This window comes from Urocampus carinirostris, chromosome 14 (assembly GCF_059441175.1).
Source record: "Urocampus carinirostris isolate Australia breed hairy pipefish chromosome 14, RoL_Ucar_1.0, whole genome shotgun sequence".
In the NCBI taxonomy this organism is placed as follows: domain Eukaryota; kingdom Metazoa; phylum Chordata; class Actinopteri; order Syngnathiformes; family Syngnathidae; genus Urocampus; species Urocampus carinirostris.
This window is the reverse complement of record NC_142362.1, coordinates 30256886-30274372: the sequence shown is the minus strand read 5'-3', so window position 1 is coordinate 30274372 and position 17487 is coordinate 30256886. Positions and strand designations below refer to the sequence as shown.

General features: G+C 40.3%; 1 protein-coding gene across 2 annotated transcripts in view; it reads left to right on the top strand.

Annotated features, from left to right (window-relative positions):
* Window positions 1-17487, top strand: part of LOC148353155 (anosmin-1) — a 121141-nt gene that overhangs the window by 46862 nt on the left and 56792 nt on the right. For both annotated transcript variants that reach the window (XM_088353102.1, XM_088353103.1), the window contains exon 3: window positions 17249-17311. In XM_088353102.1, coding sequence (XP_088209228.1) covers window positions 17249-17311 — 63 coding nt within the window. The remainder of the gene's footprint in view (window positions 1-17248; window positions 17312-17487) is intronic.

The window sequence follows — 17487 nt, the reverse complement described above, 5'->3', positions numbered from 1 at the left end:
CCAGGAGCCGAACTTGGGAGGACAAGCGGGATTAGCGGATCCCAAGTGTTTCTGCGACGTGAATAAACAAACGGCGATAGTGATGGAATGTGTCTGCAGTTCGGGATTAGACGACCCCCCTACCCTCCTGCTTCCAACAGCGTTCCACATCTTTTACATGCTGTTGCCCAGATCGACGCCTCAGGCTTCGTTCTTGTTTTAGATGATAGAAGGGATTGCGACAGTTAGTCTAGTTCCACTTTTCCCATCAGGGGACGTGGCAGGGGCTTTTCTTTCGAACTGGCTTAGTTTTTATGTCTCCTTCTTTAAGCATGATACCACATTCCATTTGATCTGGACTTGAGGTTGAAGAGATTTAGTGTATTGATGCATTTTCCCTGGAACTCAGTATCAAGGCTATGCATTTTCTGATCAAATAGTATTTCCATCCTTACGTTTGTTTTTTATTTCTTCTGATCAGGGTCACAGGTATCTGGCATCTCGCCCAGCAGATTTGCGCTTGAAAGCAGACTAACACTGAGAATGTTTCCTAGTCAGTCACAAGGCACATACAAATAACTTATTTTCTGTTAAATTACAATAAAACCAAAAATCTTTTTTTTTATTGCACACCCGATCCACTTTACATGATATTCTGCCGCCAACATGTGGCCGTTATGGAAACCTGCTTTTACCCTGCGGTCCTACAGAGACCATATATTTTTCCATTTCAAACATTTTTGAAAAGGTGCAAAGTACCGCCAAAAACCTGCATCAGGTTCCAGAGCCAGTTTAGCAGGGGGAGGGTCCTACATGCTGTTTCTTTAAACTGAAGAACCTGTTTTTGTTATTAGTAAAATTAAAGGGTCGCTATTTGGATCACTCATGAGGTAAGTAAATTCTACTCTAATATTACCAACAGCCGCTGCAGTATAACAAATGAATTGATTTTTTTTGCCATTTCAACATTGAATATTTGATAGTAAGCTAAATTGTAAAATAATGCAGTAGAAGTTTCATTCTGACTCAAACAAAGCCGTTGCTGTGTGTTGAAACTGTTCATACATTGTGCTCTATCCAGCTGTTATTTTGCATCAGAGGCAGGAAGCTTAGTTTGATTGCTTACAATAATTAATACTTTTAATTTTGACCCTTCGTTTGATATAAGCTACTAATATATTTATATTTATCCTAAATGGAAAATTTTTAAACTTGCAAATTTATTTATAGTATATAGTTTTTGTCTGAACAGTTTGTACAGGATGTGTTTAAAAAAATAAATCCCATTTTCCTAAATCAATTGTCGAGTTTGGGTTATTACTATCATGTAATTAAAACTGTAATGGTCTATATCACAGGTGTCAAACTTACGGCCCGCGGGCCACATCCAGCCCGGCGTACAATTATATCCAGCCCGTTAAATCCTTTTATATACATCTACTATAATGGCCTGGGTCTACGAAATCCTGATAACTCTCAAATTATACTCGGATACTAAAAACCACAATGGCCGAGAAAATAAACCCGTGTGTCTTATTAGTGGAGATTTTGTGGCCGTATTTAAGGAATTTAATGTAAAACGGCACTACAAAACATAACTTCAGAGTAAGCTGAAAAACCTTGAATCCAGAGATAAGATACAGAAAGTTGGTGAGTTAAAGAAGAATATGATGTTTTTCACTAAAGCAAATTCCCAAAGTGAAAAGCACAAATTTTATTTATATTTTCCCTTTTTTCACATTTTCATTTTTATAGTTTTGACAGGAGATATTTTCATGGAGAGCAACGATTTTTAATTCATTAAATGTTTAAGATTATTCTGGACTAATATTCCTGAGTGTTTTAAATTCATACTTATTATTATTATCTTTTTAAAGGAAAGTGTATTCAAAAAATATTTATCCTGTTCGGCCCGCGACCAAAGGTGTGGTTTGAGTTCTGGCCCTCTGTATAATTGAGTTTGACACCCCTGGTCTACATCAAGGTAGTTAAACCCATTCTCATCGACATACGATGACATATGAGAGAAACTCCAAGTTACCAGAATTTCCAGACATTACCACTAGAGACGGGGGCTTTAAAGTAATTTTATTATCATCTTATTTATCTTATCACTGTATTTTTATGTGCAATTACCTTTTGAATGTATATTTATTGATCAGAAAGACATGTTTATTTTTAGGTTTAACTTGGACGCCTTTTGGGAGGCTGGGAATTAATTAAATGATTTTCAGTTTTTTTGGATCAGGATAAAGTGCTCAAGATCCAAGCAATTCTAGATACTTGCCTGATCTGGGAATAAATTAATCTCGTATGCATAGGTATCTCTGTTTAACAAAATAACAAAATATTTGGGATATTTTTAGGATCACTAGTTTCTCAGTTCCACTCATTGGCATGAATATGAAATACTGGCTTCTAGTGGTGGTGAGCCGTCACTTTGGGGATATCATTGTCGACAGAGGGAAATTTAGTTTTTGGTCAAAGCACTCTTTTGACCCATTTGACTTGTTATCAAGATATTTGGCATAACACCCAGTCCTATTTCATTATATCTTTTTTGGGCTGGGCGAACATCAGCCCGATAATCCTGTGCTAGTGAATGCACTTCACGAGTTAACCCAAAGCAACAAATGACTTTGAGTTCATCTTGTAAAGTGAACAAACATCGCCCCTTCTGGTGGCGGCCAAGAACTGCACTTCATGTTACCCTAATTGCACTGAGACAAAATCAGTTCCACTCACTTGAGCACAATCTTTTCCAATAGATTAAACTGATTATTACGCCCTGTCTTGCACTGTACCAATCAAAAAATCTTCCAATTAAGTTTGCCAAATCCTTTAATTATATTTTGACATCTATTTTACGGATAAAATAGAAGGAATACACATTAGCTGAAAATTGAAAAAAGTGGAAGTGGCTGAGATCCGCCCGATATAGAGGGCGGAGTCCACTTAGTAATGTTCATTATGAGCACCTACCGACAATTGGGTCCATCATGCTTCAACAAGAAGAGAGCCAGGCCCTGTTTATCCAACAACATTGACTTTGAATCAATAGCTGTTCTACAGGAATGGAAGTTTCAAATACACACCAAATTATTGTCAAAAGTAGGGTTGCAAACAAAGACTATTTAAAAGTGTACTGTCACCGACTACTATAACGATAAGTCGAATAGTTACTAATTTTTTTCTTTGCATAGTTATCTAATTATGTGGAAAATTATAAGAAAATACAAGAAAAATCAAGCTCTTCTATATAGTGAAACATATTATTATAAAATGAACATCAAAGTCATCAAAACTGCTTGTCTTGAATGTTACTTTAATCTTACCAAGGCAATTCGGACTCCCTTTCGCTCAACTGTCTTACTTTTTTTAAAAAATGTTGGTGCATCACCGTGGTACTGGTATGATAGGCAAGGTCTGATTCGCAAACTCCAAAGTAGTCTTTTTATTTGCCGTCTCCAGGTTCCCAAATTTTAGAAGTTTTGGTACATGTACTTGATGTTGATGCCGTGATTTCAGTATGTAACTATTGCGCATGAGCGACTCCCACCAGAGATTATAATCATGAGAGATTGCTTCACTCTGTTGGAAAAACCTGTATAGTCAACAATGAAATTCACTTTTGACTGTTTCTATTATCGATTTTTGGCGACTAATCATTGCAGCCCCAGTCAAAAGTTTTGCAATTAGAGAGAAAGTTGCTTTTCCGCTCCCGGCCAAGATGTCGATCCACTGTATCTTGTTAGCCATCTGTTCAATCCTCAGTTGCTTGCTCGAGACAGTGATGCATTTATTTGGTCCTTCGCGTGGATGGAGCCAGTTCATTATCTGCGTTTTTGACAGTTGCAATAAATGGCCTCAGGCTTAGAGGAAGTGTCCCGCGTGATGGTTTTCATCTCTCGCTCCCATGCATCCATCATTGTAATGTTTTGAAGAGCGTAAATCACACCCCGTGGTCAGCTCTGACACGGCTCTCCCCACGCCTTTTTCCAAAGTCCCGGCGGCCTGCTTATCAGCAATCTGACCTCACGGGATGGATGCGTCCCGTTGAGCCAAATTGTCACCAAATGTAAAGGGAGCTGGGGCCGAGGCGATAAGCCGGGCTCTTGTTACGGCCACTGGATGGGGTCTCTTGTCGCCCGACTGACGATTAGGCGGGGGAGATGGCGGTAAGAGGAGTCACCAGGGAGGCGCGGGGGGGAAACTTCAGAGCGTTGAAGTATTAAGTGGCGGGCAAATCGTCAGTGAGACTGAGCTGTGTGGGCTTCCTTGCTCATAAATAAGGCAGGCACCTCTGATTGTGGGCTGAATGTATAATTCATACACTGCCCCCTCCTATTTTTCTTCTCCTCACTTTCTGCACAGCCTTTTTGTTGTCTGCACTTGCTGTGGCATGTCAATTAAAAATTAAAGCAGTGACCAATGGCCTGCTTACTATTTTTTACTATGGTTACCCTGCAAAAAGATGCGAGATACAGGATTACTACGGGTGTTTTACATCTTGGAAAATGCTTGCATTTTAAAGTTGTGTTTTCAATTATTAGAACGTGCTTTAATTTTGGGTGAAGTTCTTGTATATGCTTTAAATTGTTGCCATGTTTCTCAACAAGTCTGCTTAAAGTTGACACTGACACTGCTCTCTTGTGGCTTCACCTTCTCGTTACATTTGTTCTTCCTTCGTCATGAATAGCGGCAGCTGGCATTAGCCTGTATGGCATTATTTTATGAAGCGTCACACCCTATGTGTCATGTCCAAGAAGGCAGGTACAAGCTACTCTTAAACAGGGCACTGTGAAATGTCTATTTGTGCAAGGATTACGTATCAATTATGTACATTTCTTATAAGCCATGTGAAAAATTAAGATCGTGTTTCCCAGAGGTAAATTGTTACAGGTAAAATATACAGCAACAGGAAATGTAAGCTACATATTAATGTAATTTTACCAGAGATATGTGGAGAGATTTGTCTCAAAAACCAATATTTACGCATGTATTGTTCAGGTTCACATATATATTTGCGATTCAAGATCTAAAAACGTTAAGTATTGATAAAAGCAAACACAAGATTAAAAATGGCATATGTAAATGTATATTCTGCAAAATACATGATTTTCTTCTTTTATTTATCCTGGAGAAAATTAAAAACTGGCTTTGAAAGTTCTTAAAAAGTGCCTAAATTTGCCCATGAAAAAAGTGTCTGCAACCTGGATATAAGAATACCTGCCAACCTTTTGACATCAGTAAGCACACTATTTTTACCCGCGAAACATAATCTGTCTGTCAGGGGCCAGGGCAGGAAACAGGAAAAGAACCCAATAGCGTAACGTCGATTCTTCTATCGAGTGTGCGCGCCCTCCTCCTATCCCCATAACTTACGACTTGCTCTTTCTAAATTAGGAATATTAACTGCATTTTCCAACCATTTTTCTCTGAATAAGTGAAACTCTTTCATTTTTACAAACTTTACACCAGGTCCTAGTAATAATTGTAAGATGTGTCTTGTTTCAGTACTGTAAACGCACACAATTTCACAGAGACAGACATGTTGAGGCCTAAATTGCATTCATTTGTCAGAACAATGATAACATTTCTGATGTTTGGGGTCCACTTTAAGGCGTGTTTCTAATCATGTCTTCAACCCCACCAGGCAAATTACACTTGAGCAGCTAAACATTTAAGCTAGTGACTGTGTTGGGTAAACATTGCAGAGTTATGACACTGGCAAAGTGTATTGCAAAGATTCCTGGAATTGTCTCTAATTTACTCAGCAATTTGATGAAATTCCAGTTTGTCTTACAGAGGAAATTGTAAGCCGCCCCAGTGTGGTTTGATTTATTCATGGTAGCTATCTACATCTTGTCATTCCTTATGAGAAATAAAGAATGTCTGAGGGATCTGAAGGATATTGCGACAAGATTGGAATCTGTCTCGAGTTTATTTGCATAAAACCTGGACTCACATACTAGAGCATTTCAGTCTCTGATCAGATTTAGGTGGTATTGGGTCTGTACTTTATTAGTCATAATCTGGGTCACCCAGGCCATTTTTTTTCTTATTCTTGTATGGTTGTCGAAAGCATACAGGTTAAATGCAGTTGTAACCCAAAGAGACTTTATAACTAAAAGGGTTAGTAAAGTACTGAGAAAGTTCTAAACCTTCTAGTAGGGTTTTTCGGCAATGGTTGAAAACTCACATCTTTTGATGCCTAGTCTGTTAGTTTTCTAATTGGTGACCTATAGACAGCACATCTGTCAGTTTTGTAGGACTAGTAGTGCATTGTATATTTAGGAAAGAAAAAACCCAAATATATATCTTGGAATATATTTGATTGATTTTTTTTTTCATTTGCTCAGTTACAGTCGACTTGCATTGTTTGCAAAGAGGAAGTGATCCAACATATCTATCGAACAGTTTCCATGGGAATCCATTTTGACTTACTATTCTGACACCAGTATAGAGCAGTGATGTACCACACTGGCTGGCAATTCTGCCCGACACTCCTGGGACTTTGGTGTGAATCTCCATATTTGTTGGGATTTGGCAGTTGTTTGTCTATTCCTATGACTTCCTGGCAATCATCTACACCGCCTGTTGTCGAAAATCAGCTAAGATATGCTCCAGCTCACACCATAAAAGCACAAATCTTGAAATGAATGCAATGATAGCAAAAATCTCTCTTCGCAGCTTTTGTGTTGGATCGAGGTGTACCAGAGCTGGGAAAACACATTCCTCCTTTTCAAAGGAGGAGCCTTTTGCATATCGTTTTGCAAAGTCCCAAGCCCGTTAATCATTTTCAGCCTTCGTGATCTTCAATATTGGCTGCACACCTGCGCACACAGGAAAAGTGTGGCTATCTCGCGGACCTTGAACATCACGTAAGGTGGAGGAAATGGTGTCTAGACGTTAGAGCGCAGCGATATCGCCTACTTGATTTACTCGCTCTCCTTTAACACTCCTTTGAAGCTTTACAGCACTCCAGAGAGATATCATGGGAACACCTCCCTCAGCCTTTGTTTTGCAGTCCTTCTCATCTCAAGGAACCTTTCCTGCTCGATTCTTTTCGTCTTGGTTCAGCTCCAGTTTATGAAAATGTTACGTATTAGTTCCCCTCAAAAACAAGAAGCTGATTTTGAGCGAATCATGTAAAGACAGATTAAAATGCCCCATGCAGCCTACAGAGTGTGAAAGAGAACGGTAAAACCACAAAGCGTGGCTTCACTCAGCGAGAAATGGAACAAGTGACTGGCAGGCCGAGATGCAGCTGCGTTGCTGCAACAAAACTAAATCCTTCTGTAATTCGCCTTAACATCGGTTGAATCTGTGTTTTCACAAATTGGCCGAACTCTCCCCAAACCCCCGGCATGATTATCTTGCTTCTATAGTCAGAACAGGGAAAATATTTATTTTAGAGGGAAAGTGCTAACAAAGGCAAAATATAATGCCTGCGTAATTAGTTTTACTTACAACAACTGCCAAAACGGTAACACAACGCCGCAAACTATTTCATCCGTCGCAAAGGTTTTCCATTGATTGTAAAATCATTCTTTCAGTGAGTGACACCAGAGCACGTGTGTTGCATATCCTTAGCTAGTGTTTCTTACCATAGGGTCAAAACAGAAAAATTGAAAAAAAAAAATGCTGCAGCTGGCGAGGGAATAGGCTTTGGCTGTAGCTATGAAAGATATATCACATGATAGAAAATTTGCCCGCAAAGGCAACACGAGCCTGCGGTCGTCAAATGTATCGTTTTCTGGAGAGACCCTTGGAAACATTCATTTTTTTCGACACCAGCCTAATGCAGATCGAAGGATGAAACCGGGGGGAGAAAAATGAGTTTCAAAACTGGATTAGAGCGGACGTGGCCTGAGAGGGTGATTGAACGGCGGGTTTGGAGGGCTTGCGGGGAAACAAGGAAAGTAGCGTCTTACTGACAGCCAAATAAAAAAGAAATAAAGTGAGGACTGAGTGAAGTAAGTGTCCGCAGGCCACTGACTCCTGGATAGGTCAATAGATGGGAGGAATAATTGTACACGGCCAACGAGAGTGCGAACATTTCAAGGGAAGTGGAAAATAAACCTTTCTCAATGGGAAGGTGAGATTTACGATTTGTGTGATCAACCTGAAGAGACATGAGACGTCCTTAGTGTGATAGGACCTGGGCAAAGGCTCAGTGGAAATTGCAACCCATGTTGACACAGAACAAAAATCCGAAGGGAACTTCTATGATATATTTTTGTAAGTAACAAATAACTGAAAATACAAAGTACATAAGTGCAAAATAATACGTCCTTCTTTCACTCAGTAAGGCCAAATGAATACAGAAAATCCTTCATGGTTTCCAAATGAGCCAATGTGGACCAAAATGGCTGTCTATGAATTCATGTGCATGTAATCTAGTACTAAATGCACCTTGTCTGTTAAAATAATATTGGGCAGCAAACAGCATCGTATAGGCCAAAGACACAACAGGATACAGGTAGTTGTGGAGATGTGTGAAGTGGGATTTGGATATAAAACACAAGTAATATATCCTGGCTCATTATTTGATTGATCATATTGAGACATTACAGAGTCTAGCAGATTGTTGCAAACCCACCAACACTTTTTATAATGATATAGAAAATAATAATGAACCATTAAAATATTTTTTTAAGTTTATGACAAAAGTGAATCTTTGGACAATGAATCACACTTTTATTTAGGTTACATGAAAAAAAATATAATATAATTTCACAGACGTACTGTATTTGTGGCGCGTTGTTGTTAAATCCGATACCTAAACAAAAATATTTTGTAACTGTTCATGTTAATTTATGCTTCTTCTTTGCAGGAAACTTGCTTTGTCATATTTTATGGCTGTAATTACCTTTTTACGCAGAAAAACAACAAGTACAGTATTATTTTGCATGCTTAGTTTTCTGTTTTAAGCTTTCTGAAACCCATCATTTTCTATTGGAAACTAGTTCTGTCTCCTTTACAGATAACTAGCATCTTCTTTGCAGAAAACGAGCGTTGCTGTCCTTTTCATTTAAAAGACTTATCAGTGAGAGTAATCCCTCACTATAACCTTATCACTTTTTACACAAATTTTCATCATGCATTGCGTTCTGCATTTATTGATGAAAAATAAATATATGTTTTAGATATACAGTACTTTTAAACAAATTATTGAGCCCTTAAAAAGGGTTTGTTTTAGGGTTTCAAAGTCTTATGAGCATTTAATTGTATAATAATTGTAAAATACTCCATGGATTATGCTAATCACAGGTTCTTTTCAAAATGTAACCCTTGTGATAAACAAGGGTTCACTGTATAACCCTGTGCGCTTTGTGACCATTTTCCTGCATATTATACATTGATAGTGAGATTTACATTTTTGTACATAATTCCCATATATAAAGGCTGAGCTAAGCCAAAAAATAAGAAGTTCCCCCCAAAATGTAAAAGTTAATTGAAGCTTTGCAAAATTTTAATAGTTACTCAAGACCTGTCTCCGCTTGAAATATGAGTGCGTGGGGCAAGTTTGCATTTGTGCATTTAATGTTATGAAACCCTAAATGTTGCTGCTTAAGACTAACTCCTCAGTTATAGAGAAGGTTACAAGCATGGTGAAAGACAAATTTCTGGGTACGCCCACAGTCTGAATGTACTTTTGTATTTGAATTCTTCTCAGTGAGAGTCACACAGGGATATAGCTTTATTATTTAGAGTTCTTTGCACAACTATTAGTGCAATCTGCTTTCACCCTTTTACCTCCATAGTTCCCTTTCATTCTTGACAAAGTGAGGACGGGCCGTGGCATCGGTGACCATTCAGTCTCTTTCATCAACACCCCCATGCCCTCTTCACTGCCACCACCACGACATTTTATTACAGCGTGAAATGAGGATTGAAAGACCACTATGGAAGTTCCTACTTAGCCATGCAGAGTGTGTCACTGGTAGGGAGAGGCAGATAAGAGGACAAAAGGGAAATCAGCCACACAACAACACACATGCTTTGTCAAGATTAACAGCACAGTTCACAGAAAGAACCCCCAGCAGCTTAATGCTTCCCAGACGCGGTGTTTGTGTCTTATTTTGCAGGGGCCAAAATTTGTTCGCGCATAATTGCGTTGGATAATTAAACACATTCCTCTGGGTTTCTCACAAAGATGGTATTTTGGGAGCGGGTGTTTGGTTTTGAGGTGGCCACCCAAAGACGCGACATCCACCAGTGATTTTACATCACGTTAGGGTGTCATGGGAGGGTATCAGGTGTTTTGTGGAACATTTGGCTCACATCCAAAGTGAAATCCAGCTCAATGTTGTCACATAATTTATTTCCCGGATCAAGGACAAAGTTTACTTTCTTTTTGAGATCAATCAACTGTCCGCCTCCTCACATTAGGCAAGGTGGGAGCGCAAATGCTTTTAAGGGCATAACGTGATTGCGGCAACTAATGTTGTGGCACTTTTCCAAACTTGCCACTCATGAATTAGACTGCACGTCAAACTGTGCTGATACCAACCAGGAACCTGATTGATGACAGCACTTTTGTATACATACAGAGGCTTTTGTACTTTCTACAGCGGAACATCTGTCACTGACTCGAGCCATGCCACTGTTAAAAAAATAAAAATAAATCAGCCTTGTCTGAGGTCTAATGGCCGGGGGGCACTTTAGCTGACAGGTGTAACAGGTTGAAGCACACCTCTGGGGTAACCTGATGTCCCACTTATATCTACAATTAAGCCACCTCACAATCTCCAACTTCTTAGAGTTAACCTGGAACAAGGCATATTCAATTTGACCTTGGATAATGAGGTGTGATGTAATTATCATCATTTAGCCACCATCCTTTTTGTACAGCAATTGTCCTTATTAGGGTGAGGAAAAGTCTATTCGTCATGTTGCAATATATACCCAGTGACTGGCAGTTAACCAATCACATGGCACAGACACAACCTGTCACTCACAAGGTAATGGGAATTTTCAATTCCAGGGACAAATATACGTTTGAAGTTAAAATTCTTAAAGAGAATCCACTAAACATCTTAAAGAAGGCAACAGCCAGACTTTAAACCCAAACCTTAAGAACTGTGAGGGAGGCTTCCTAATTGCTGCAAGGGTGTACTCATGATTGAACCCCTTACATTATAGTCCAATCAAGTTCAAGATTTCAAAGATGAAAAGATATTGAGTCATTTTGAAGGACGCTGTACAGTTTGGTGCCGATTCTTATTAGGATTGGTCATTTTCAATGGAGTTCTACCGTACTGTATGTTCTTTCATTGGAACGTTCTGCACCAAAACGACATTTTAAAAAAGGGTTTGTGTCGTTATATCCGGCGCTATTTCGTGTGGTTTGGCACGAAGGATGTTGAAGTAATGCTGAATCTATTTATCGCTTTTGATTGTGAGGAGCAAAAAGGAGATTCGACCCAAAGAAAAAAAGGCAAAGGAATGCATTCAGTCGGTGCACACAAGACCTTTGACTGAGTAAAATGAGCCTGATCCTTGGGCTTACGTGCAAGTGTTCCATGATTTGTTGGGGGGATTTGCCGGTCTTTTGCATGAGGATGCCTTAGTTGCTTAGTGTTCCTTTAGAAGGGTTAGGGTTAGGGTTAGGGTTAGGGTTAGATGGCGAGATGGCGACTGTCTTCATGATCTCTAAGGGCGTGGCAGATATACCGTTATTAGCTCATCGTTTATCACAGATAGCAGATGATAATACAAAAAGGGATGGAGAGGAACTTATGGAGACATCAGCTAGTATATCATATGGACTGATTGCGGCGAGACAGCAGTTTACTATGGAGCTCCCACAAGGTCGCGACTCCCTCTGTCATTGGACCTTCTGAGTCACACTGTGCGAATGACATCATCTTAAAGGACCATATATCTATATCGCCACAAGTTCGCTATTAGAAAGAAAATGGGAGAGAAAAAAAACCATCCCTGAAAAAGAATCTGTGAAACACCCACCACCTGGCCCACAGACAGCATTATGTCGAGTGGAACCGAAAGCTGACAGGCGTGGGCTCGCACCGTGTTCTTCCAAAAGCCGGATTCATCTTTGAGTGTACGCCTGCACTGCAGAACACAAGAAATAACAAAATGTTCACTGGCAATAGCATAATTAAAATAAAGAGATCCTAAATAAGCAATTTAATGGGTTGCAAATATGAGTTTTCTACGAAATGTGAAACTCCAACAATCGGTTCAATGTATTCTGGTGAGCATCTGTGGTAATTCAAGAGTTCCAGCGGGTACAGTATGTCACAAAAGTGAGCACAACCCTTACATTTCTGCAGATATTTCATTATGTTTAATGCAACATCAATGAAGAAACCTCACTTTGACACAATGGAAAGAAGCATGTCAACAAAGGCCATGGCTTACCGGAAAGATATCCTTTGGTGAGACAAAGATCGTTTTTTTTGGCTCAGATGGTTTGAAGCATGTGTGGCGGCACCCAGGTGAGGAGTACAAACATGTTTATGTTTTGCCTTAAATCAAACATGGTGTTGGGAATGTCATGGTTTGGGGCTGCATGAGTGTAACTGGAATTGGGGAGTTGCATTTCATCATGAGAAACACAAAGTCAAGGATGTACTGTGGAAATCTGGAGCAGAGAATGTTCCCTTCCCTCCAGAAACTGGGTCGCAGGGCAAAGTTCCAGCCCGACAATGACCCTAAATACACCTCTAAGATGACCAAGGCTTTTCTAAAGGGGCTAAGGGTAAAGGGGGTGAACTGGCCAAGCATGTCTCTAGATCTAAATCCAATAGAATAGGGGCATCCTCAAAGAGAATTTGGAGAAGTACAAGATCTTGAATAGTGAAGGAGCATTCCAGTGGCACTTTGTGAGGCTCTGGTGAAATATATGGCCAGGTGGATTGAAATGCTTCTGCAAAATAAAGGTGGCCACACAAAATATTGAATTTCAGGAACTTTTACTTTACTTTTCCCTTTTACTTTAGGCTGTATTCACTTTTTGCTACCAGGGGTTTAGCTAATAATGGCTATATAAATAATGGCTATATAAATTTACACTTCTAAACAAGCTTTACTAAACTTTCTAAACTACCTTTCATTGTGTCAAAGCGATGTTTCTTCAGTGTTGTTTAATTAATCAACATGATGAAATCTCTGCAGAAATGGGAGGGGTGTGCTCAGTTTTGTGACATACTGTAGTTGCCCTCTAATGACTATGCATGGTATAGGCAAGGTGACTCTTACTGCTAATTTCCTAATATTGAAGACACATCTTGAGTGATATGTCCAACTATGGTTGATAAAGTTGAGGTCTTTCCCAGAACTGTTACTGGGAGTAATCATCTCAAATCGGACTGATTCTTTTTTGTGCTCTAGTCATCACATATTTAAATTTTCTGGAAAATTGTTAAAGCATCTCAGCCGCATTTTTTTAATCTTCAAACATTGGTGGATATTTGACTACATGACCATTAGGCATGCTAACTAAGGTAAGACTGCCAGGAACGTGGTCTTCATATGTGCTTGACAGAGCCAGTTCTGAAAGATTTGCATAATACTTTTATGTCCTATTATGTCATTCAAACTAGTAGCCTGTTGGTCTCATCTCATCTCATTAGCTACACCGCTTATCCTCAGTAGGGTCGCGGGGGTGCTGGAGCCCATCCCAGCAATCATCGGGCAGTGGGCAGGGGACACCCTGAACTGGTTGCCAGCCAATCGCAGGGCTAGCCTGTTGGTTTTTGATGCTAAATTTAGTTCATCATTGCTGAGGCAGCTATGGTCTTAACAGTGCTTCATGCTTTGTACTTGAAAACAAAAAGTATCTGGTGAAATACACATTTGAGGGAGTGGAAGTCGTCTTACAAAAATATAAATTCAGAATCACATTCCGGCAGCTTAACTCTGTACTAAAGTCAGACTTATGTCTAACAATTTTCGGAAAAAGATGAAATAATCAATATGAGAGAGTAGTGAGACTAAGAGTTTCGTTCTTAAATTTGAGCATGCAGCTTTTAATCAGGTGCCCTCTGTAGGTCTGAATTTACAGTACAGTACTATTATCTCTGAACCAACATTGTCACAACAACGGCCATCGAGCTCTCTGAAAGCAAAACAAAAATCGATAATTAGGTGACATTCATGTCACACGAATCGCTCCCAGTTTCACAGTTTGGGAAGAAAGTGAGGTCAAAGTGTTAATCTCAACACTTCAGGCTCTGCAAATATGTTTTCACACTGTATCTAAAATGCCATCCCATGCCCTTACAAGGAAATGGCTTCTTCCAACGTTCACAAAGAAACAGGAGGATAAAACATTTTTTCAAAGGTATCTGAGATCTATTTTTCTTTCAATTAGGCACTGAACGTGTACTGTTACTCCCCACTATTATGCAGCAGTGTTCATTGTACCTCTGAAAAGTGATGGGTCCCGGGGACTCGCATGCTCAAAAATCTATGGGTCCCAACAGAGATCTATGGGTCCCCAAAATTTAGTGTTATCGAAGTTGAAATCGTAAATCGGCGACAAATATATAATATAAATCTATATATTCATTCAGTTTTAATCATCAAATTATTAATTCATTTTCTTCATCAAATTATTGTTGGTAATATACCAATTAAAGGGATAACCACAAACCTGTCTTTTTTAAATTTTTCTCCTTTTATACTTCCTTTTTTTCTTAACTTCTTTATACAACATAATTCGTAATATCAATAATCAAAGCAAGTGAGCCGTTTGAGAGCCGGCTCTTTTTAATGAGTTGAGCCAAAAAAGCCGGTTCTCTAAAAAAAGACGGACTTCCTTTCACTACACAACGAGATCTCGTTGGCCGAGATTGGCGTGCAGACGAAAACTCGAACCGCGAAACCAAAACAACAAAGGCGGATCTGCCTGACAAAAAGTTTGGAGTGGAGTAAATCTTTGTCAACAAAAGTAATTGGGTAATAATGACAATTTTGTGGCAAAAAGGTTGCGTCCCGAGGACGCAGGTTGATTTGAGACGATGCGTCCCCAGCAAAAATGATGCGTCTAGGACGCAGGGACGCGGGCAAACGAGAACTCTAATGCAGGCAAAATATCTTATGCGCCGGGGGACTTGAGAAGGTTAATCTCAAAGTTTACTGATCTGGCTTGTTTCCCCCAAAGCTTTTGATACATTGAAGAAACACAACACTTTCAAAATGGCAGATCCCATTAACACAACATGTGAGGCAGTTCTGAAACAGACAATGATTATAGTGAACACCGATTGTATACAGCTCATTCCTGCTTCGATAAATTGAACTTTTTTTTACCCTGTTGTTGGGAGCCTTGTGACTGTTTTGTCAGTGGTGTATGCTTCGACTTTCAAAAGCTGCGTGGGGTAAGTTTACCTCCCGCTGTTACAGCTTGCGTTCCTTGTTTGCTTTCTTTTAGGTAGGCGATTGGGCATTTTTGTTTCTGTTTTTCACCGCGTGTGTTGGCGCTTCTTGGCCGCCCACCGTGTGTTTTTGGACGGCTAGCCTGGCGTCACTGCCCGTTTTTCCACCTCTCTTGATTTATTCCTGGCCAGCTTCACGTTTGTTGCCGTAGCTGTTGCAACTTTTTGCTTTTGGTTCCCGATTTGCCTGGCATGATTACGGCATTGTGGAGCACATTGCATGTTTCATAGAGGCTGCGGCCTCCTTTTGTTGATAGGTCTTGGTTAGCCCCCCGTTAGCGGCTCTCGGTTTGGCTTTTTTGCCAGTTGGCACCTCTAAACCGCCCGCCCTTTCTTGTATCCTTACTGTATTCACCGGTGACACAACGTTTAGGCATTATCCACAAAAACTACCAAATTTTGCTTAAAACACTCAAAACCTCTTTGACTAACAGGTAAAACAATATGGATGACATCAAAGCCAGGATGACGAAGACAAGACATGCTGTCTTCAAAATGAATTATCTCGGAAAATAGTTGAAATATACAGATTAATCTATATTAATACTGTATATATTTTATGCAAAAAACATCTACTATTTATTTAAATTTTCCATCCATCCATCCATTATCTGCACCGCGTATCCTCAGTAGGGTCGCGGGGGTGCTGGAGCCCATCCCTGCTATCTTTGGGCAGTGGGCGGGGGTCACCCTGAACTGGTTGCCAGCCAGTCGCAGGGCACACAGAGACAGACAATTCGCTCGCTCATTCACACCTAGGGACAATTTGGACCGGCCAATTAACCTGACATGCATGTTTTTGGAATGTGGGAGGAAACCGGAGTGCGCGGAGGAAACCCACGCAAGCATGGAGAGAACATGCAAACTCTTCACTGGAGGTTCGATCTCATGACCTCAGAACTGTGCCGCACACGCGCTAACCACTGCTCTGCCGTGCTGCCCCACATTTTACATGTTGAAGAATTTGAAGTTTGAAGACCTTTAAACAAAGAAAGCATGTTTCCACCCGGTGCAAAATGATCACGACGTCACGCATTAAGAATGTGTGCGTCTACGTGCCACCGTCAGAATGCTAAGATTTGAAGACGAGACATGTGCGCGGTGAGTGGCGTTGGCCGTGGTCGCTGCGGTTTGGGCCGCTCTGTTCGCAGTCTGGCGTTGCTTTGTGCGATTTCACAGCGGTCTCCGAACTAGAGACCCTCAAGCCCGCCCTTCTCTCACGGTCTCACCAGCTTGAAAAAGGCTCACTTCGACTGCATCTGCCAGCTTCCAATGGGTACGATCGCTTTTCATTTAGTTGGAGTAAGCTGATGCATAAAATACTTTTCAAGCAGAATTTGAATTCTATCATCCCATTATATTTGTCAAAATGACCGATTTTATCCTGCACCTGTGCCAAATGTTTTTGCCAATGTGTTCCATGTGGGAATCTGATAAATTTAAAGGCAAAGGTGTTGTTTATGAAGCCACTAGTAAAAATGGAGGCATTCGCTACTGGTGCCAGATGGACAAAATCAGGTCTGGACATGAAAACGTGGAGCAGGTGAAGTGGCTGAGAGGAGAGTGTGAAGTACACATAGTGGATAGTGGTGTTTTTCTTTGTTTTGTTAGGCGATGAAGCAGAAATCTGTCAGAGTCTACATCAACAAGAATCTAAACACAGCACTAGATTACAAGAGACAAGGTGTGTCTGCCTGTGCATAATAGACCCACCTCGGCCCTGTTTGCTTTATGATCCAGATTATTTATGTCTCCTCAAGGTATGCGGGGCATCTGTAGCAAAAGGAGGCGTGTGTGTGGCCTTTGGTAATCAAACATCTTTTGATGTTGCTGACACCTGTTCTGCTTTTTTGCAGTGCCTGGAGCCCTGCAAGGAATCCTGGGACCTGAAGGAAAACCAGTGCCAGGATCTCTGCGAGGTACAGTATATCAGTAGCAGACATACACAGTAGCCGTAGTGTCTCATTACAGCAATGTAAGGGATAGCCTGAAGTAGAGAGTTGTGACATTTAATCGAATAATTCAGATAATTGGATTACGAAAAAGTTTGAAGTAAAACCTCCTTGCCTCGAAGCTTCTCAGGAATCCTTTTTCC